The sequence below is a fragment of the Danio rerio genome, chromosome 23 (assembly GCF_052040795.2).
Source record: "Danio rerio strain M-AB ecotype USA chromosome 23, GRCz13ab, whole genome shotgun sequence".
NCBI classification, from domain to species: domain Eukaryota; kingdom Metazoa; phylum Chordata; class Actinopteri; order Cypriniformes; family Danionidae; genus Danio; species Danio rerio.
In genome coordinates, this window is record NC_141043.1 from 2421275 (window position 1) to 2445084 (window position 23810).

At 40.3% G+C, this 23810-nt stretch overlaps 2 protein-coding genes across 7 annotated transcripts in view; one reads left to right on the top strand and one right to left on the bottom strand.

The window, feature by feature from the left end:
• The window catches only part of LOC100002469 (uncharacterized), a 225505-nt gene that overhangs the window by 78512 nt on the left and 123183 nt on the right, over window positions 1–23810 (bottom strand). The window lies entirely within an intron of this gene.
• The window catches only part of LOC101886810 (pleckstrin homology domain-containing family G member 1), an 80685-nt gene continuing 66142 nt past the window's right edge, over window positions 9268–23810 (top strand). For 4 of the 6 annotated variants that reach the window (XM_087306399.1, XM_087306402.1, XM_087306400.1 and 1 more), the window contains exon 1: window positions 9268–9435. Coding sequence is in view for 2 of the 6 variants with exons in the window: in XM_087306397.1 (XP_087162523.1) it covers window positions 17638–17647 (10 nt within the window). In the remaining 4 variants the exon portion in view is untranslated. Of the gene's footprint in view, window positions 9436–17385; window positions 17648–23810 lie in introns of those variants that run through there. The other 2 variants (XM_087306397.1, XM_087306401.1) reach the window with 1 other exon arrangement.

The window sequence follows — 23810 nt, forward strand, 5'->3', positions numbered from 1 at the left end:
ACTAGATTATGCTGTTCCTTATAGCCTTCCTTGTATGTGGAACACTATGACAAGTGCTCTAGAGATACAACCATGTTCATTTCACAACACATACGATATTTATTTTAGAAACACATGTTAAAAAACAGTGCAATCCTTTTTGACCACTGTTATTACCAGACTTGTGGACTGACTACCTCTAGTACTAAAGATCAAATATGAAACTGTTTTAGCAGCTAAGTTTTAATAATATGTGTGAATATGTCCAGTCATACTGTGCAAGAATACAACGAAGGGATCTTGGCCATAATCTGTTCATGCTACTGTTGAGAACTCTTCTGAAAGAAGCCTGTAGAAACAAGCACCATTAAAGAGATGATGATTTCATTCTCTGTAAAACAGCAGCTCCGAATTAATCAAGATACACAAGCAATATGATATGAGAATGAGAGTTATAATACTGTTTTATGTGCAGATCAGAGAGATGACTCACAGCTTCACCATCTGTGTCTGCACACAAACACACACACACACTGCATGTCTGCACAGCATGCAATTCTGCAGCAGGTCCGCCTGCAGCAGTTCACCACAATGATCTGTGCATTACAGGACACAGTCCAGGATATTATGTTCAACCTGCAGTCACAAGTGAACTGGATTTCTGAAGCGTGTGTAATCAAATATTTATACTGAAAACACTCTAAAGCTGCACCAGAAAATCGGGATAACGCCTTTAATTGAACCCCTCTGAAAGAAAAGTCCTGTGGTTTGGCAGTGCTTATCAAACAAACGCATTCTTTAAATGTCCTGGCTGATGACTTATACCTGATTGTTTTTGACAATGCAAACATAAACCAAAATAAATACAGAGAAGGGTTTTTTCTGATTTGGGTTAGTATTAGGGGTATAACAACGCTGGGTTCACAGTTTTCTTTTGGCTCAATTCTTAAAGGAATACCTGTAGATGTTGTATGGTGTCTTGGGATCTTTTTCTGAGCTCTTTCTGTAAATAAAAGTTCAGCTGTTTGACACTGTAGCAATTTAATATGTAATATTGGATTCACACTAAAATCGATCTAAGTATTTGTGCGAGTAGATCACATAGGTTAAATCAGTTCCACAGATGTCTTGAATTTGCCACAATTATGTATTCCATGCAAGTTAAAACAATTTATCTTGAGCAGAAAATTTGCAAAAAAGGGGCAAAAAAACATCCCATGAGAAATTTATCGTGAGTGACACGAAGCGCATATTTTGTCGGAACTTGGCATGACAGTGTTAAGGTGCTTTCACATCTGTGGTTCGGTTCATTTGGTCCGGACCAAGGGCAATAAATAATACATTGTAGCATTGTCTGCCGTCTTTGGGTCCTTTTCACACCACACTGATTGCCTTAGAACCAGTTGAAAAGAACCAAAATGCAGTCATCTGACAAAATCCTCATCTCTCATTGGCCAGATGTTATTGAACGTATTTCCTAAACTGCTTTTCGATTGGTCAGAATTCACGTGCGGGAAATATCAATGGAACTCTCGCAAGTAAACAAACAGACACAAAATGTTGCTTTTGACTGTGGAGGGACGACTGCGCTGCTGATTGTATTCCTGGTCATAGCAGACTATATTGTTTGCATTCACCACTTGAGACAAACTACACATTTCAAGAATAATGCTTTTTTTTTAGCTCTCCAGCTGTCTCACTTAACTAATAATTTACAGTTTTTACAATAATTTAAAGAATTTTACTAAAAAAACAGTTTCCTATTGAAAATAAAATAACAATTCCCTTTAAATTGTATTTAATTTCATGTATTTATTTAATTTAATTTTTTATTTAATTTAATTTAATTTTTTATTAAATATTTTTATTATTTATTTATTATTATATATTTGTTGATTTTTGTTTTGTATTTATTTATTTATTTACTTGTTTACTTATTATTATTATTACTTATTAATAAGTATAATATTACTTATTACTATTATTATTATTTATTTTTACAGCAAAATTAATTTTGAGCTCGGGTCGACCATGGCTTGTTTTTATATGTATATATTATTACGGTGTAGTGTCTCGGCTGTGTGTTCAAAAAAGGCGCTTCCTTTGTTTTCATTCTGCGAGTGACGTGTCTCTATAAACCAATAGCATTCAGCTGCAGATCTTGCACCACCTTTTAGTACCCTTTTTTCGTGCTAGACACCCTTTGCAAAGGGTGACCAAAAAGTGGTATGGAATAGTTCGCTTTTAGGTACTCTAAACGGCCATAAAAACATACCAAACTGTACTGTACCGTACCACTCAATGGAAACAGGTCATTAGCAATGCCTGCCAAAAACATCCTGTTATGGCTGTGGTGACGCAGGTAAACAATCCTCCATTTTCCTCTAAATATTATTTGTTAAATGTTAGATCCAATTTCAAAGTTGTCCGTTCATAGTCGAAGGAAGTCTCGAATATAAATACTGTGAGTAAAATCTCTGGTTCATCTTCCGTCTGTTTGTCACTTGCTTTGCTGTGTCAGGACATTCTTTACATTCTGGGATATTCATACTTTCAGCTCAACAAACATCTGGGCCCTGTTACAGCTTCGTGAGTGTGTATACATGTCTAAAAGCAGTTTCGACACAGATAACCCTTCATTAGTCAGACATGTGCTCTCCTGTTTAATGGTTTTGGTCGTCCAGCCAACAGTGAAGCTGAAAACCAAGCCCAATTGAATTACAGAGCTTCTTCACGTCTTCTCATTTCAGATTTGTTGGGACAGGGAGAGACTTGTGCGCATTGTGAAGTAAGTTCTACGTTTTTCATTTTCAAAATATTTTATCTGAGAGATCGAAAGCCTGAACCATATACGTCATTGCTATAGAGTTTGATGATGATGATGTATAATAGAGAGGAGTATTTATTGAAACAGAGCAGCATCAACAGCCACAGCTTTCTGATGTTAAACATGTGAAAAACCTATGATCTTTTAAAGGTCAACAGCACTTACAGGATCGTCTTGGAATCAATGCTATCTACAGAAATCAGAAATGAGTTGATTCATTTGACATGGCTTAGTTAGCAGCCAAGTACACTGTCTAGCACATGAAATACCCAAGCAACTCCAAAGCAATGCAATTTAACCAAGCTCAAAGGGCCACGAAGCCCCCCTTTCTCAGCAGTGTGTTTTCACACCTCTAGTTTAAAAAAAGTCAGGAAAGTGGGTGAGTCCAGCTCTGTTTAAGCCTAGTTCACACTAGAGGATTTTAAGCCCGATTTGAGCCCGATTTGGAAGTTAACGAGCTCGCCGACAGATCGGGCTGTGATCGGGAAGAAATCTGCGGGTGCTTGAACTACTGATTAAGGCATCAACGAGGCTCGCTGACGCGTCGCCGACATCTCGTAAATGGAAATCCAACATTTAGCATGCTAAATATTCCAGAGCAGTCGGCCGACTCAACCCCACGTGTGGTCAGATGTAGTGACGAGCTGCAGCCAATGAGAGAGCATATCAGCATGAGCTTTCTCAGCAGAAACATCTGTGATTGGTCAGAATGGGCATCGGTGCACTCGCTTCATTCTGCGTTAGCACAGACATGAGAGTAGGCTATATTAACAGTGGAACTAGAATTCTGTAACTATTAGAATTACCATACTGCTCATTCTGACCGTTCTCATATAAAACGCCATACTGTCACAACATATTTACATTCAAAGCTATTATTGAGATATTAAAATTAAGCTTTGAATGTCTGGCATCATATTTAATGACACTATTACCCTAAAAATATCATCTTTTTTTGGTAATACAGCCTATAAATATGTAGTTAAGATACTAAAACACTTAAAGGTCTTGGCTTTCATTTTCAATTTCAAACAGGAGCTATTTCACAGCACAGAATATGCTGTTTTGAAAGATATCTGAAGTAAATTGATGTTTTTGCCATCAGAAAGTTTTGTTTATGTTAGCAGGAAGTTGCTAGGCAAGAAAATGCACACATATTTAAAGTCACAGCGAAAAGTATCAGACATGCATGCAGTCATTTTAACCAATATGGTATTTTAAGGCAGAAATGCTCAGTTCTTTACTGTTTTGTAATAAAAAATAAATAAATAACAATGTCAGAAAGAAATACACTGATAGTTAGAAAACGGCAGGGTGTTATAGATATGTTAGTTTTATTTCAAAGAGTTATACAATTACAAAAATTAAAAACTCTCTGTGTATCTATCCACTCAAACCTTGCAGATGAGTGATTACTCCGCTCATAAATCAGCTGATTTGACGATGTTTTTAAATACTTTCTCCAAAGCTTGAAACGCTGTCAGTGATGTCATCAGCACACAAGCAGCCAATAGTGTTCAGCTTCTTCTGACGACTCCTCCCTCAAAATTTCATTGGCTGTGGTTTGGTAGCTTGAATGAGCTGATGGGGAATGAGATGTTGTCAGATCATGTAGTGTGTGACCCCCCTCTTGTGGATCATTCACAGAGTGTTGCGTAGTGTGAACACCACAGAGATTAAAAGACACAAAGTCAAGTCATGTAGTGTGAACGGCACAGCGATCTGCTGATGTTTAAAAACCTTTAGTGTGAACTAGGCTTTAGGTGGTAGTGTCGGGGGAGGGAAAGAGAGAAGGTTTTGCATAAAAATGGGAGTTTCAGTTTGTGCATGCGCTGATTTTCACAGAGGCAAAACAAACACAGATGCAGGGGCGAAAGACAGTGACTGTTTACATGGACATCAGTAATCAAATTATTTGCCAAATTGTAAATTTGTGGACTTTAACTGCAGTTTGGCACTTTCGCTTTCATTTACTGCATGTCCCCGTGACAAACAAGATACTGGATGTGAGGAACTGCTGGAAGAGTGTAGTTTTAATGGAATGTTTGATACCGCACGGCGAATGGGAGAATAAAAACCCTCTGCATTTCTCTGTAACTTAGATGCACACAGTTGGTAGCGTCAGAAAGCCGTGTGTGTATATACTATCCTGTCACAAAATGCGGTGAAAATCAGAACAGAACAGAAATATTTCTAACAGAAATAGTTTGATTGTGCTGTTTACAAGTTTACACTCTGAGTGCAGCATTTACAGCAGATCTTTCAGTCCATATTATTGTAGTGATATTAACGTACTGTAAACTAAGTGACTAAATCATTTTGACACAGGTCTGTCTTTAAAAACTGAAAGAGTACTGCTGATGATACGAACTTACTTTGCCTGGATAAACAAACAAAGACCACTGATCGCTTAACAATCAACACCATCTGGAGCCGCGTCTTTTTTAAAAGAAGACGTGAAAAGATGTGAAAAGCTCTCGGGTAAAAATGTTCCTTACAAACGTATTTCTGTCGTGTGCACTGTAGTCCACATGTGAGTCCAGCTGCGCTCTCATAGCGGGAATTGAAAACAAAACCTTCGTTGCAGCACATTTATATACACAACGCTGATGACCACTGACGAACCTGACGACTCCAAACAATTCTTCTTCTTCCACTTGTTTTGGCAACACAGTGTGGCGTCTCTCTGCCATCTGAACACTGTAACAGGTAAAAACTTTTCTTGGAAGCGATCATGCATATTAATGAAGTTGCACTTCATACACAATAGAGCGTGCTGATTGGTTTAAACCAAGTCTTTCTCTTGAATTAATGCTGAAAGCTCAAAGACGACATGTTATACAGTCTGGTATAGACAGCCAGTCTCTACGCTGGAATACACACAAGGATCTAATCGCCTTGACGCAGCTTCGAAAATTTGTTTCAAACCGGAAGGACGCATTTGCTTGAAATAATGCAAAAACAACCAATTTACACTTGTTAGTGAAATATATGCATCCTAATAGTGTTTTTAGCAGTGTAGGACTCGTATATTACTGTCAACATCTCAAAACATGTGTTTTGGTGTTTCATGACCCTTTAAGCAACTACAAAGCAAGAGCCTGGCAACTACTCACAACACCCTAGCAACTCACCAAGAGCCACTAAGAATCCCGCAGCAACCACATAACTTCCTTGGGAAATACACAGAACGCACATTGTTGTGCTGAGTTATTCCCTCAGAAATGGAAAATCTAGTTAATATCTCTGTGCCAAGCTCGCGTTGAAAGAAAATCCAACCAGGGAACTGTACAACATCTTCCAGTGTTTGACTTCAGTTATATTTGGGCTGTATTTTAAAACCTGTGGTTTTAGCTTTAATACCAAACACATGGGATCCCGATACTGGCTTACCCACACCGTTTTTTTATAAGTGTGTGTCAAAAACCACCATCTATTTCTGCCTTTAAGCTTAAAATTGGTCTTTTATGTGCTCTGTGTGTGCAGCTTCTGTGTGTGTTTCAAAGTCATCATGTACCGCAGCATGATTGTGAAGGGTGGGTGTTTATAAGTCAGTATTAATAGATTTGAGGTCTATACTATCTTGATGTCCATCAATTACTACTTGAGTGACATCACATCCTGTTTGCTTCCCAATCTCCAAAAATCCAGGGCAGGAAGTGGAAGCTTCCTGGTACAATGTGAACGTGCAGTAGCAGTGGTCACCTGGCATGTAAACTGAACACTCATGCTAGCTGCTGACTGCCTCTCGAGTGTCTACTAATGGCTAATCACTGAGTCACTCAGTGGCTCTTTGCCAGTCAAGTGAGCACGATAACTTTGATCCTCCTCTCACACCCTATGATCAAGTTCAGTAGTAAAATATTAAGCTATGTCACATCATGATGCATTTCCTGCAAATGATTTGATCATGCAAGTCACTTATTGTTACCAAATCACTAAAAATGTTTCATGCAATAAGTGTAGTTGTTTAAAGAGCCCCTATTATGCATTAAAAGGGGCATATTTTGGTTTTGGGGGTCTCCAACAACAGGCTGATATGCATGCAAGGTCAAACAAACACTTTCATTGTCTTGTAACATGCATATATCGAGGAAGAGGTCTCAAAAGCACAACTGTTCATAAGAGACACATTTGAGCATGTTAACAACCAGGTGAAAATACAATGGTATAAACAGGGCCTGATTTGCAAATGGGATGCTTTAAAGGGTCACTAAACACCAAAAGTCCCGCTCAGCTGTCAGGAGAGGTGGTGGTTTGGTGGTGTTTGACAAGGTGCGCGCGACGTGTCTGAACAGTGAGGAGAGATGCGGTGGAATGGGGTGAGAAGAGTGCGCGACGTAGCCTATTTGAGGACCGGGAGGGAGACGCGAGATTACCGGGAGATCATCACTCGTTTGCGGGCATCCGGAGACTCGCGAAACTTCCCGCCCTACTCATAATTCTCTCTTCCAACCCAGGCTCATTGTGGAAACGTAGCCCCGCGGACGTTTCTGCTCACCACGATTTACGTCCCGGGAGGTACGTATTCGAGCGTTTTTTTGTTTTCGCGGATCCGCTAGAGGCCGCTGTGCGCGCTTTTTCGCGTCTCAGGCGGGCGCCTCTCGGGAGCGTGCGGCGTTCGCGCCCGCGCCATTCTCGCGCGAAAAGCCGCCGGATCGAAAAAAAAAAAAAAAAGCAAAAGCCCTCGTCTTCGATTTCGACTGCGTTTTCGGATCCCGCCGCGTTCTCGCCCTCATTTTTCGGATTCCGTTTTTCGTCTCACCTGATTTCCGGAACCCGCTGTTCCCCAGACTCGATCCCGGTCGACGTCCACCGCGGCCGGCTCCTCCTCCTCGTCCGGGGCCTCCGCTCCCTCCACTTGGAGGCGAGCCGTCGGCCGGCGAGCGCGAAGAGAAGGGGCGGAGCGGCGCCATACCACCCCGCAGCGTTCGCTCGAAAAAAACCAAACGCGGCCTTTACGTACCTCCGGCCACGTAAATCGCGGTCTCCAGAAACGTCCACGGGGCTACGTTTCCAGAATGAGCTTGGGTTGCTCTCTTCATATATATAGCCGTAAGCCTATTACATATCCATAAAACACTGTGATATAACCGCGCTCGGATCGTATCGCTTTCTTACTGCAATCGATCCACTCCAGAGTTCGTTTCAATCGATCCGAGATCACCTCATTCAAGCGATCTCAGAGCGATTGATTTGGCGCGGATCCAAGAGCGATTGGTGGATTCACATATGCCAAACGAACCGTGCTAACTGGGCAAACGAGACAGGTTCCCAAACAAAAGTGTAGGTGTGAAAGCACCCTAAAAGTGAACAGCGGACAGGGGACAAGTCCTGGTTACCAGTATAGTTTTAGAACAAGTCTATCGGAACAAGGGTGAGTAATTGATGACAGTCTTTTGAGTTTTAGATGGACCATCTATTTATATTAGCATTTTTAGGAAGATTTAACATGAATTTTTCATTAGAACATCTTTAGTTAAACACAGAAACCTATTTACAGGTTTACAGGTAATTTTACAGATTTATTTATATGTAGTATGTAAATTTACATATTACTAAATAAATTTACAGGTTTATTTAGCTACATATTTCCCATGTAGAGTGTGCCAGACCTCAGTCAGTGACCTGAATCCCCTATAGACTCAGAGTTGCCCCCGTGTGCGGGTGTGTTTATGAGCTTATGGCACTTTTACAAGGACATTCGTTATTATTTATCCTGCATTGTCATGAATAAGGTCATAAATCTGTGAGGTGCATGCGTGTGTGTTTGAGCGTAAAACCAAAGTGTGATGGAAACACTTCAGTCTCAGGAAGCAGGACTGACCGTTGGACTCGACCGAGGGACTTTCCTTAAGAGTGTAAGTGTGTGCAGCAATTATCAAAACAATGGCTGTGTTTTACACCACCGCAGTGTTTTGTGTGTTACACACCGGTTTCCTCTGGTGACGTTAGTGTGTTCATGCGAGGTAGAGTTTCTCCTCTTCTGTTGACTGAAGGTCAACCGAGTGTCTGGTTCCTACAGTTGCACCCTGAGTCCGTGTGTGCGTCTGTTTTCAAATCTTGAGCTCCTGACTGAGAAATCCCATCTCTACGTCTGTCTCAGATCTATTTCTGTGTGCGTAGCCTCTTTAAAGTGACCCAATTGTGTGTACGTGTGTGTGTATGGAGGAGGACGCTTCGCCCTTGGCTCTTTTCTGGCTTTCTTAACCCTTCTGATTCTTTCCAACTTACTTTTTCTCATTCTTATTTGTGTTCCAGTCATTTTGTAGAATTAGCGCTGCCTGCAGCGTTGACTGTGATCCAGTTAGCGCTTCAAGTGAGTCTTGTGATGTGGTGGTGCATCAGGAGGAAGATCAGCAGATATATATGCTCTCTCTCTCTCTCTCTCTCTGTCTCTCTCTCTCTCTGATATCACAGAGGTGTGGACACAGTAGACGCTCAGCCTGACTTTCAGATTCAGTCTCTCAGTGCTTTGTGTGTGTGTGTGTGTTTGTGTGTCAGACAGACAGCAAGCAAAACCGCTTGAGCCCACGGACATGGAATTAAACTCACGAAGGATATTACTCTCAAGAAAACTGTGTGAATCAGCGCAACGGGCAGGAAACAGTGGCAGAGCGGTTTGAAAGGTGAGTTTCTGACTATATGGATTGAATACTTGGTGTGAGAGAAGAACGTGATGTAATGATGGCTGTATCAGGCGATGAGAGATCTTTTAGAGAGATTCACTTTCAGGGTTTGTCAGTTTCTTGATCAGATCTTGTTCTGTTGTTATGTGTAGTTGTTATGCTACATATAATACTGTCCTCATGGTGTTCTTGAGCTTTAAGGTGCAAGTTAGAAAGCTTATATTTCATAAAACTGTCACCTATAAACAAAGATATTTGCGATACACTTAGTGGAGACTGTGTTTAACACGAAAACAAATCTTTTTGTCTGACAATCAAATTATTTTTGTTAATGATGCTGTACTTATTTATTACTTATGTAGTAACATGTTATGAGTTTTGTATAATGTATTTCCTCATACAAACATTGGTAGCATAATAGTGTCGACCAGTGTTTGAATGCGTCTGATTCATCTACGGGAAACTGTTGCTGTATTTTCAAACCCTTAAGGTTTTAAAGCTTTTCTTTAATGTCAGTTTTTCTCAGAGCACACACACACACACACACACAAACACACACACACACAGACAAACACAAAACCTTTATGTTAGTCAGAGGAACAGCATTTCCACCTCCTGTTGACCAGTCACCATCTGAGGCCAAACAGCACTTCCTCCATCACAAACACAAACACACACACACACACACACACACACACACACACACACTCACGTATGTTTTTGTGAAAAGTGGGGACATTACACAGGTTTCCATTCATTTTATACTGTCCAAACCGTATATTACATTGCCCTCACCGCACCCCACCCCTAAACCCAACCATCACAGCAGACTGTGTGCAGCTTTACTCTCTGATTAAACTCATTCTGTAGGATTTATACGCATTTTGAGAAATGAGGACGTCACCAATGTCATCATAATTCACCTCCTTTTTGTAATACCTGTGTCATACCCATGTCATTATACAGATTTGTGTCCTGATATGTCACAAAAACATGTACACACTCACACACACACACACACAGGAACTCCCTGACTAAGGCCCGTCTTCCTCGATGACTCAGCTTAGATGGCCGGCCAGCTCTAGGAAGAGTCCTGGTGGTTCAACATCTTCCACTTTTGGATGATGGAGGCCGCTGTGCTCATTGGAACTTTCAGAGCAGCAAAAAATTTCTCTAATCTTCCCCAATCCTGTCTCGGAGATCTACAGACAATTCCTTTGTCTTCATGCTTGCATCATACTTTGACATGCACCGTCAACCCTGGGCCCTTATATAGACAGGTGTACGCCTTTTCAGATCATGTCCAATCAGCTGAATTGAGCACAGGTGAACTCCAATGAAGCTGCTGAAATATCTCAAGAATGATCAGTGGACACAGAATGTACCTGAGCTCAATTTAGAGCTTCACGCTAAAGGCTGTGAATACTGATGTGCATCTGATTTTACAGCTTTTTATATTTATAATAAATTTGCAACAATTTCAAAAACTCATTATGGGGGATTGTGTGTAGAATGTTGAGGAAATAAATGAATTTAATCCATTTTGGAATAAGGCTGTAACATAAAAACATGTGGAAAAAGAGACGCGCTATGATGATCTTTCCGGATGCACTGTATATAGCAATTAAGAGGATAACTGCACTACATTTTGCAATACATCAATGTAATCCATGTATTGAAACACTTGAAGCGAGTTTACATAACATTAAACACACTTCTATCCCGCTTTACTGTTTGCATTTTACACATTTCATTGATGCAAATACTGTATGTGTAGGTTATATTGTTTTTATTTGCACACATTAGAATATTTCCTGTTTATTTGCATTAATTGGGTGCCAAAAGTGATGACAAGCATTCATTTTGAGCAAGGTTTACAGAAAACCTATCTAAAAATTCATTCAGTGCACTCAAAAAAATCTACTTATTTGAAATGAGCTGAATCAACACAATTCTTGAGATTTCATTGGGACAACTTAATTTTTTTTATGTCCAATCCACATAAATTTGTTAAAAGTGTTAAGTTAACGTGGGACAACACGAATTAATTGTGTGGTATGCATTTATTACAGTGTGTAATCCTGAGTTCCATACAATCGATTTGTGTTGGGACAACATGAAGGCATTAAGTTAACTAAATTTTACAAATTTAAGCAGATTCAACATAAAACAAGTAAGCTGTCCCAAAAACCCTTCAAGAACAGTGTTAATTTAGCTCATTTAAAATAAGTAGTTTGAACAAACAGCAATCACCATATTGTGAGTCTAGTTTATGTCACAAGTCTTGTCAGGCATACTTAGAAACTGAATCAGTTGATGCCACAGCCGTATCACCCTGCAGCCCAAGACCGGTTACTCACTGAAGCTAAGCAGGGCTGAGCCTGGTCAATACCAGAGACCACATGGGAAAACTAGGTTGCTGTTGGAGAAGGTGTTAGGGAGGCCAGCAGGGGGTCTGTGTGAGTCCTAATGCCCCAGTTAAAGTGAAGGGGACACTATACTGTCAGTGGGCGCCGTCTTTCGGATGAGATGTTAAACAGAGGTCTTGACTCTCTGTGGTAATCAAAAATCCCATAGCACTTCTTGTAAAAGAGTAGGGGTGTAACCCTGGTGTCCTGGCCAAAGTCCCTCTATCAGCCCTTACGATCATGTTCTCCCAATCATCCCCATGTACCAAATTAGCTCTATCACTGTCTCTCCACTCCACCAATGGCTGGTGTGTGGTGAGCGCACTGGCGCCGTTGTCCTGTGGCTGCCGTCGCATCATCCAAGTGGATGCTGCACACTGGTGGTGTTGTGGGGAGACCCCCCTCATGATTGTGAAGCGCTTTGGGTGTATGGCCATGCACAGTAATTGCGCTATATAAATACACATTACATTACATTGGAAATTTAAAAACTCTTTCAATACTTTGCAACTATCCTTCAAACCACTACAGACAAACGTTTATAACCCTGTGAAGTATGATTAAAGTTAGTATGATCACTTATTACGTTGTCTGATTTAATAAATGCAGGGCAGAATTAGCTGTGTTTGTTTAATTTTTTTACATGAATACATCTGTTATGGAACCTATTAAGCAAAATCACTTTTATAAGGGGTCTAAATGCAGTTGTGTGACAAAATCATGCCAGCCTCAATTAGTAATTTACTTTTTTTTATAATCACACTTAAAAAAAAAAAAAACAGTTTGCAGAAACACTGTGATTGACCTTCTCCATTTGTAGGTGCCACAGGGGGAAAGCTCCGCCCATTAGTGACCATCTCTCCCTCATTACCATAAACAGCCACTGAATGAGAAGCAGCCATCGATCATTAGAGTTTTGTAGCTCCGCCCTCTTTTAAAAAAAAGCACAATCTCATTTGAATTTAAAGCAACAGTCACCAAAAATGGCACAATTTGAATCAAAGCCTAAAAGGGTCAGCTTCAGAGATTTATAAAACATTATTTGTGGTGGTTTTCTGAGCTGAAAACTTCACATTCGGACACTTGGGACTTATTTTACGTTTTGTAAAAAGAGGTGTGATAGGTGCCCTTTAACACAGACACTCTGCATGCGTTTAATATGCTTCATATACAGTTCTTTTTTAAATATTTCCCGAATTTTTTTAACAGGGCAATGAAATTTTAACAGTATGTCTGATAATATTTTTTCTTCTGAAGACAGTCTTATTTGTTTTATTTCGGCTAGAATAAAAGCAGTTTTTAATTTTTGAAACACTATTTTAGGGACAAAGTTATTAGCCCCTATAAGCTTTTTTTCTGATTGTCTACAGAACAAACCATCATTATACAATAACTTGCTTAATTACCCTAACCTGCCTAGTTAACCTAATTAACCTTGTTAAGCCTTTAAATGTCACTTTAAGCTGTATAGAAGTGTCTTGAAGAATATCTAGTCAAATATTATGTCCTGTCATCATGGCAAAGATAAAATAAATCAGTTATTAGAGATGAGTTATTAATACTATTATGTTTAAAAATGTGTTGAAAAAAATCTGCTTCCTGTTAAACAGAAATTGGGGGAAAAATAAACAGGGGGGTTAATATTTCAGGGGGGCTAATAATTCTGACTTCAACTGTACATGCAATATCACACATGGGATGCACGTGAACACACACTCCTGAGCGCAGACATGCAAAGACAAATAAAAGACCGATGCAAACACTGCTGAAATCTTCTGTACCAGGATGTATCAGTGGAAATTTGCTTTAGATTTGCATCTGCTGGTGAGTGAAGTTTGACCATAATCATGCATGCAAACTTACAACAAGAGGAACCTGTATTTGCTCATACAGAGTCAGAGTGTTTACTCTCTTTCTCTTTCTGTCTGTCGTTGAGCGGCATTTATGAAGTCTCATTGCCATCAAGTACTTTGTTAGGCCTAAAAATCATATTATCATAACTCTCCCCCTGACAACTTCTTGACAATTGGGTGACTTTTTCTAAAATAACCCCAACAGGAAAAAAAAAAAAAACTGTTTTTAAGAAGGGTGGAATGGTGGTTTAGTGGTTAGCACTGTCACCCCACAGCAAGAGTGAGGTTCGAGTCCGGGCTGGGTCAGTTCTGTAAGCCAGACAATATGACTTCAATTCTTCTGATTTTTATTTTACAGCTTCACATTTCTTCGCTGCTATCAGAGCCATCTTAACTAACCGTAAATTCTTCCTTTGATCAAGGTGTAAACTGATTTGTCCCCCAAATAACATGAATCACAGATCAGATGGAAGCTTGATCCTTTAACAGGCACCGTAACCTGTTTCAAGAGTTTGCACTTAGCTGATGATTGATTATAAAGCGTGTTGTCCCGGGAGAGAGCCCTGAGCTCATAAGATCCTCGAGTTCGGGGCTCCCTCACGTTTGCAAGGTGAGAGGGGAGTTTGAGCTCAGGTAGATCTTGAGAACTCCCTTGCTGTAGTAGCTATGAACAGATAGTGATTGCTCTTAAGAGATAACTACTTACTAGGAACACATCTATGGTGCTTATTTGGATATTATCCAAATTATTAGTCAATAACTTAAGTTGCATGTTTTTGGATGGTGGGAGGAACCCAGGGGAAACCCATATGAGCACAGGGAGACGTGTAAACTCTGCACAGAAACATCGGCTGGCTTGGTAAAGACTAGAACCAGTGACGTTTTTGCTGTGAGGCAACAGTGCTAACCACTGGGCCACTGTGCCACCCATCAAGAAAAGGAGGAGGAGTAGGGGTGGAAGGGGGGATTCTTCTAATCGAAGATAGCTGTTATATGGAACTCAGGGTATTTATAGTGGCTTAGGAATTGTAAATTGATTAATGCGGGACCGGCTGCAAGCAATCATAATAAACATGTGATCCTCTCGAAATTAATTTATAAATAAACTTCACTTATTTTACAGAATATTGGTATAAAGCTTGTTTTGTTAGTTTATCCAGATAATTTTAGTTCTCTTTTACGATTGCTTTGTTCATTGTTTATTTCTGTATTGTTTTTAGGGAGAAAATTGTATTATTTTTCCAGGGACAGCGGATAAAAATAACCTTCTGGCTAGCTCTGCATTTGCAGCAGTGTTAATCAATGCACACTGCGCCTGCCATGATAAACCAATAAATAAACTGCCTGCTTCACCTTTTGTCCACAGGTTAACGTCAAAACAAAAAAAGTGCTGTCGGGAACACAGAAATATAACCAAAGCAAGTTTAGAGCATATCCTTTACATCTGTTTTACATCTAGATCAACATTCTGCACATGAATCGCATATCTTGTGTAATGCTTCAAGTGTATTCTTTATCCATTTCATGCACAAAACAATACCGTAAAAACAGACGGACAGTACTTCACCAAAGCCAGAAATTCTTTGCAATTAATTGACCGTCAGCGAGCAGTCAGCATGACACAGAAAACAAAGACTCGAGCCCATGAAAGGAATCTTTCACGTTTCCCAAATTTGTCTCAGACTCTAGTTAGAGCCACAGCATAAAGGTTTTTACTGCGTCACAGCTATATTTTCAGCAATAGCTTACAGTTTACAAATATTGATTTCAGTTTTATATCAAAAAATCTTTATATTGATAAGTAGAGGTCATTCATTCATTTTCTTGTCGGCTTAGTCCCTTTATTAATCCGGGGTCGCCACAGCAGAATGAACCGCCAACTTATCCAGCAAGTTTTTACACAGCGGATGCCCTTCCAGCCGCAACCCATCTCTGGGAAACATCCACACACACATTCACACACTACGGACAATTTAGCCTACCCAATTCACCTGTACCGCATGTCTTTGGACTGTGGGGGAAACCGGAGCACCCGGAGAAAACCCACGCGAACGCAGGGAGAACATGCAAACTCCACACAGAAACGCCAACTGAGCCGAGGCTAAAACCAGCGACCCAACGATCTTCTTGCTGTGAGGCGACAGCACTACCTACTGCGCCACTGCTTCGCCCCTAAGTGAAGGTCATCTTCCATAAATATATTTAGTTAATGTCCCACTTTAAATATATATCAAAACTCATGTTTAATCTGCTGCTTGTTAATAGCTATTAAGGCAGTGGTTCCCAATATTTTTTGCCTGAGACCCCCTTTTCCCCTGGAAAATATTGTAAGGCCCCCTCTAAACATTTAAGGATATAATCGCTCATAACAGTTTGCAGTAATGATGACAAAAAAACAAACAGACTGTTTATTACTGTATCTAGATATGTTTATGCGCATAATAATAATAATAATAGCCTAATGTAAAATATAAAAGCAACACATCAGTAGGCTAGTAGTAACTGAAAAACGTAAGCCTTTGGCCTTTAAATTGACACTATTAGAAATTCAATAACAAAAATATCAGTATTCACACTGGTTTATAAGGGAAAAAATAATATAGGCTGTTACAATTTACTACTTGCATGTTATTTGTTATGCTCTATTAATGAGTGTGAGGATTGCTGCGAGGCGAATCAGTGAGACTCTGTCGTTTTTGTGGAGGACGGATTACAAATTTGTCCATTTTTGGTCAGCTAGGGCAGTGGTTCTCAACCGTTTTATGCATACATCTCAACACTCCCGTTTTTCCTGGGAGTCTCCCGTATTTCAGACCCATATTGTTCTGTCTCCCGGAATTCATCAGCCGGAAAGCACTGCAGTGTTTGTGTGTTCTGCGTTTGTCTGGGAAAATTAGTCTAACTGAAATATGAATATTCAATTCTTTTCCGGTTAAATCAGTTCATTAAATTGAACAGTTGTCGTGATATGGTTTGCACCTTCAGTAAGTACTAATATAGCGGATACCCCCTCTGACTCGAAATAAACACATATCCTGAGCTATTCAGTTACTAGAACAGTACACTCACTCATCCTTTTGTAAAAGCCAATTAAGCAGGGTAAAAAGTAATAAAAGTAATAACAAGTTACCCCCAACACTATATATATATATATATATATATATATATATATATATATATATATATATATATATATATATATATATATTTATATATATATATATATATATATATATATATATATATATATATATATATATATATAGGTAATGTCAAGTTGTCATGACAAAGATAAAAACAGTTGTAATGTATTTCTTTGCAACAAATAATGTAATCTTTGCATTTAAAATGTCATAACCGAGCGAATGACCCTTAATGACAGTTGTTACTGTGTAAACATACATGAAATCTGTGTCATGTCATGATTATAAAGGTTTAATGGCAGTCTTATGAACACTCCTTCAAGTAAAGTGTTTAAAAAAAAACACGAAGAAAGAATAATAAAGAAGTCAAGACAAACTGGGCAGAAATGTAGAGTTTACGGGGACAGCAGAGAGAAAGCAAGAGAGTGATAGAGGGATTCTGTGGAAAACTGTGTTTCAGTGGAGGAGGAGTCTGAGAGAGAGACACACACAGGGAGAGAGAGAGAGAGAGAGAGAGAGATTTGGGAAGAGCCTCTAAAAGAGCTCAATGTGAGAGTGACATGCAGACCGCCAGGACCTCTGATGTGTGTGTGTGTGAGTGAACTGGGGATTTACTGAATGTGTGTGTGTGTGATACTCTCAGTTTCAGTGCACAGACGGAGCAAGCCTGTGTGTCCCAAGGAGAATGTAAAGTGAATTGAAGGATTAGAGGAGTGTTTTTTATGCGTGTGTGCGTGTGTGTGTGGCACTAGTCTGGAATATTAAGTGGATATGTGATCAAATCTGGATTGAGCTGCGATGCCTACTGGTAAGAGAACTCTTTTTCATGAGAGTGTACTTTTGAGTGCACTTGAGTTTTAGTGTGCAGACTAGGTGTGTCTATGGGTTGTAATGTCACATCAACGCTTGAAGGCTTCTTGTGAATGTGTGTGTGTAGTGACGTTTGAACACTTCTCTGATTGATGTGAGAGCTGTGTGTGTTTAAACTCCTGCCGTTACAGAGCTCTCTATTAAACATCTATGTGTGTGTGTGTGTGTGCATTTGGCAAGCTGTGAACGCAGAGTGTTTATTTGGTTTGGTATATGCTGGTGGGCGCGTGTAGCAAACAGAAGTCCTCTACAGCACCTCAACTGACTCAAATGAGTGTAAGATCATGTGTGTGTGTGTGTGTGTGTGTGTGTGTGTGTGTGTGTGTGTGTGTGTGTGTGTGTGTGTGTGTTAGTTTACATAGCTGTTACTTAACTGCCTCCAAACATCAGACAACCCCCTTCATTAGAAGACACCTTCGAAGCTAATTATGACTAATGTAGTACATAAAAAGTTTGGTAAGACTTTAGTACTAATACACACTATTAACTCATGGATTATTTCCCGACTGTTATCAAGACTGTCTATTAGTACTTATAAACTACATGATCTACATCCCTACCCAATACCTAAACCTAACTACTACCTTAATAAGTATTAACAAGCCGCAAATTAGGAGCTAAATCCTAGCTAATGGTTTGTTAATAGCAAGAATTGTTACTTAAAATAAAGTTTGACGCAATGTTTGTATAAAGGTGTGTTTCATTAAGCAGTTTTCTAGCCGTAAATCCTCAACACCACTACAGATTGGGGTAAAGTCAGCCTGATCTTACAAGAAAATGTAAGTATTTTACGTTTTGCCAGTTTAGTGGCTAATTCGTACAAATTCAGTTCAGTTCAGTTGTACGAAATTGTACGATTTTAAAAAGGAGCGTGGCACCAAACACCACCCCTAAACCCAACCGTCATTGGGGGATGAGCAAGTCGTACTTAGGCCCCGTTTACACTAGTGCGTTTTAGTTTTAAAACGCCGTTTTAGATCCAAAACGATCTGCGTCCACACTAGCGTTTCACCTAGTGTTTCTGAACATATCTCCGTCTACACTACGCCACCAAAAACGTATATCACGTGACCATTCGCGCACTCTGGGCATGTGTGTTCTAGTATAAACAGGATGCATGTGTCTCGCTCGGCATTTGGTTATTGTTAGTCAACAAACGCCGGTTGAACAATGAACACGATGGCAAAGAAAGCAAGAGAGGTATTTTTGTGGACAGACGACGAGGTCGAGTTGTTACTAAACGTAACAAATGAATAACTGCACAATAGCGCCTAAAACAGACAATAGTGCAAACAACGCTCCCATTTCTGTGTTCATGTTGTTGTTTACAGTGAAGGCTGGTCTGCTGTCTTCCGGTAGCGTTAAAGCCATGTGTTATAGTCATGTGATAGGGGCTTGACGAATAAGGGAAGGATACGCAATGACACAAAAGCCCCAATCAGGTAGCGAATGTCGGCAGCCCCGCCTCCGTTTTCAGATGTGTCCGTTTTTCCTCATCCACGCTGAGATGGAGCAGCAGCGTTTCAGAATGAAAACGGCCTCTCCAGAGTTTCCAAAACGCTCCGTTTTCTGCACTCGAGAACTCCGGCGTAGTGTGGACGGATGGCGTAACTGTCGCAAAACTTATGCGTTTTCAAACTAAAACGCATTAGTGTAAACGGGGCCTAAATTGTACGAATTAGATCGTACGAATTCATACGAATTAGCCACTAAATGAAAAAGTTACAAATTGCGATTGAGATGGTGTTGGGTAAAGTTGGTTTTATATTCGCACATTCGGACTTTCCCCTTGATAATATAATGTCAGAAAAGTAAAGTATTTCTAAAGAGGGGAATCATATTAGCAGCCAATGATTATTATTATCAGTACAACAGTTGATGAAATAGTGCTAACGTTGCTTTAAAGTCATACTTGCGAATACAAATATTAGCACAAGTTGTTCAAAAATGAACGAATGTCCAAATATAAGATCTCAATGTACAGATCTAGTGAGTGTGTGTATGTTTAGATTATGCTGTTGTTGTTGTTGTTGTTGTGAGGAAACCTCTGGGTCTCTGTTGTTCTCCCCCACCCCTGACCTAAATTAGTCCCCCATGAGCTGAGGGTTTTGTGGGATAATAACAGTTCAGAGTCTGCTTTGGACAATACCAGCACCCCCTCAGGACATCTGTCCCTGGAGTAAAGCAGCCCCCGGGATGCAGCCCAGCTGGAGGCGGCGAGAAAGAGCTTGAAGCGCGTGTTTCAAAGATGCCACTGAAAACCTGTCAGAACTTATTTGCAGATAACAATTACTCATTTCTAAAGTTTAAAAAACAGGCTTCCTAGGAGGTTTTACTCTCAGAGAGAGACCTCTTCTGTTTTCAAACGACGTTGTCAGAAAAATTTGCCAAATGTGCATGTTTGTGGAGCACAGCCTGCAAAGGGAATCTTTGTTCCTAATTTAGCTTCAAAAGTTTCTTTGTTGTAGTTTAAAGTCCTTGGCACTCTTAAGCCCGGGACACACCAACAACGATTAAAAAGTGTTGTGTTGTTGCATTGCGTCGCCCATTCAACACATGCTCATTCTGAACACGTACCACTATATACATTTCTGGAGACCGCGAAATATATCCAAGGAGCTACTTTTTTTTTTTTTTTGCTGTTTTTGTTTTCGCAAATCCACCAGAGGCTGCTGTGTTTGCTTTTTGAGATCTTAAATTTCTCTCACAAATGCCATTCACGCCTGCAGTTCTTGCGGGAATTCACTAGAGGCCGCTGTTGACTGACTGAATGACTGATTGACCGAACAATCGACTGACCCACCCTCCTCCTTCCCTAAACCCAACCAATTTTATTGATCGACTCGCCCACCCACTTCCATAAACCCAACCAACAATTTACAAAAGCAATCCAGAAATAGAAAAGTCTGATTTTACCACGTTTTCAGATTCTACCACATTCTCACCCTGTTATTTACTTGTTTATTTTATGTTTTGGATTCTGTTTTTGTCTTATTTGCTTTCTAGAACCGTTCTTCATGGGACTCAATGGCTGCATTTTATTTTTTAAGCGAAAGCTACAGGGTGGTATAATGCCATTCCTTTTCGCGCATACCAGCTGACGGTTAATCTTCGTATGAATAGCTTTCCTGCGGTAACCAGTTTGCCCTGTCAGCTCGTAATGTACGTTGGCAGACTTGAGACGGAGAGAGGAGTTGACCACAACAACGGGGTTCGAGTCTGGTGAGGAGCGGTTCCAGAAAGCAGCTAAGACAAAAACAGAATCAAAAAAATAAAATAAACAAGTAAATCACAGGGTGAGAATGTGGTAAAAAATCAGACGAGAGCTTTTCTTATTCTGTATTGCTTTTGAAGTTGTTGGTTGGGTTTTTGGAAGTGGGTGGGCGGGTCAATCGATAAAATTGGTTGGGTTTAGGGAAGGAGGAGGGTGGGTCAGTCGATTGGTCAGTCAGTCAAACAGTCAGTCAACAGCGGCCTCTGGTGGATTTACGCAGGAACAGCAGGCGTGAATGGCACTCGCGAGAGAAATTTAAGATCTCAAAGAGTACACAGTGGTTTTTTGTGGATTATTGAAAACAAAAACTGCAAAAAAATGTACCCCAAGGGTCTCCAGAAATGTATATAGAGGTACGTTTTCAGAATAAGCCTCGGTTGGGATTCTTTGAAGTGCAAAAAATGACCATTTTTGAGTTTGGAAACATTGGTGTTTACTTTAGTGTAGATAGACTGAAACTCAAGACTTTTGAAAAAGGAGGCGTGGCTATCCAGATGCGCTTTCTGATTGGTCTCCTGCACAAAATGTGCATCGTTCCCTGATTTGTTAAGTCTTCTTGTGGCATACACAACCAGTAGAGGGCAAGTACTGGTGCTGCTTTGCATGAACAGAACATGGGTTTTACTCTGTATAGTGTGAACGGAGATCGATTTTCTGAAACAGTAAAAATGTCAACATGGACGAGGAGCGTTTTCATTATTAAATGCTGATTTTAAAAAAAAAACTAGCGTTAACTCAGCTTCAAAATCCTGCTGTGGATGTTGTTGACTATTTCTTTCAATCTGATTTAGCCTGATTAAATCTGCCCAATCAAGCAGACAGCAATGATTCTCCCTGGCCAATCAGTGATCTGCAGTGCTAGCATGTCACATTTTGACGAAGTTGTCCTTTCAAAGGTTCTGCCCCGCTGACACGCATGAAGGTATGATCTCTGCAGATCTGTGTGTGACTGCACTTTTCCTGCAAATCCGTAGGTGGCGGAAATCTTTCTATTAATGCTCTTTGTGCGAGTGCATTTGAGTGCTGGGATTTAAATGTGGGCCGTATATGAATGTCAGGTTTAGGTTTCTCTGAAGCAAATCCGTCTCAGTGAAATCTAATCTGTGGGCAGGACTGGGGCAGTGGGTCACAGGCGGGCCTTCACCCTGTCTGTATTTATATACATATGTGTGTGTGTGTGTGTGTGTGTGTGTGTGTGTGTGTGTGTGTGTGTGTGTGTGTGTGTGTGTGTTCATTCATGCAGGATAAGTCCCTTTGTCTCATGCTATTCTTTAAACGCATTCAGTCCTCCAAGGGAACATCTCAGCAGCCTGTCAGTAATTGGTTGTTATAAATGTGTAATTAACACATTGTGTTTCAATGCACACAGTGTTATACATGTGTAATAAAGCGTGCATGCGTCCTATTTTATGAGAAAGGCGAAAAAGTGAACCTGACATCACACTGCCGCTGTCTGAAAATAAAAGCCCATATATAAAAGAGCCTGATCCTCCAGACAGAGCAAACACAGTTCAGATGTCAGAGCGGACAGCAGCGCTGCGCAGATGACTGCAGAGATCATTAGAGAAAGCCTGATCTATGATCAGCCATCCATCACCAGTGTGAATAGCCCAGTCCCTCTTCATCACGGAATAGTTTGGTGCTTTATAAATGGATATTTAGGATTGTGCTTGGAGCAAAGTCAGACTATTTAGTCTTTAATATGTTTTAGTACACTCTCCGAAAAAAGGTACACGGTGGTACAAATAGTGCTGCTTAAGGAACAGTTTTGTACCTTTGTAAAAGTTGTACCTTATAAGGTACAGAAAAGACCTCATGATACTGTTCTGTACCTTTTATGGTACAACTGAAATGAAGGTAGACGATTATTCTCATAAAGAAGGTACACAAGTGTTGGACAACTCCTTTATTGCACCCTTTAATTCATACAAATCAGCCACTAAATGAAAAAGTTACAAGATTGTGTTGGATGAGCCGTGCTAAACCATTCAAAAGATGCCCCTCTTAACGTATTCGATCGGCCACTTATGCAGCCAAACTCTAAAAATCGGTTACAAGCGCACCCTTTCGGTTAACGGTTAATCGATTATTTTGAGCATCCCTAGTATGGAAAAACTCTTCACATACGAACTGAGCTGATGACTGGAATGTCCTACTTTGACAGTCTTTTGGGGGATAATGGGTCGCTCTGATTGCAGGAAATGGGCAGAGGAGAGAAGAGTTATTTAAAGAGATGTGATTGCTTGCTCTCATTAAGTTTGATGGAGAGATAACCATTTTCTCAGGATCCTCTGCTTCTGATGAGACGTTTGGAGTTGTTTTCAGCATGTTGTGAATCCGTTTCAGGCATTCCTGCTCCAGAAGTCGTGGCCCAGTTCCAACGTGTTTCAGAGGCCAGAATAGACTACTGTTGCTCACATGAGTGTGTGTGTGTGTGTGTGTGTGTGTGTGTGTGTGTTTGTGTGCGTCTATCTGTGTGTGTAGCTCTCGTGCAGTCGGGCTTCAGGGATATAATCCCATTGGTTATGGACACGCAGCTCTTTGGATGCTGTCGTGAAGATATCAAGACCACAAGAGCTTTGTGCAGTGCTGCGCATGTGTCTGATTCTTTTCAAAGTTCAGTGATCAGAGATCTCTTAAAGCAAACATGACAGTGGAGAGTCTTTGTTTGTGTTTGCATATATTTCACGCTGTGGGATTGGTGATGAATCAGCCAGCATTCGGGACTGAAACGCATCAGAAGGAGATCAAGACAATGTTGTTACGTTGAAGTCAGAATTATTGGCCACCTTTTGAATTTTTTAAAAATATTTTCCAAATGCTGTTT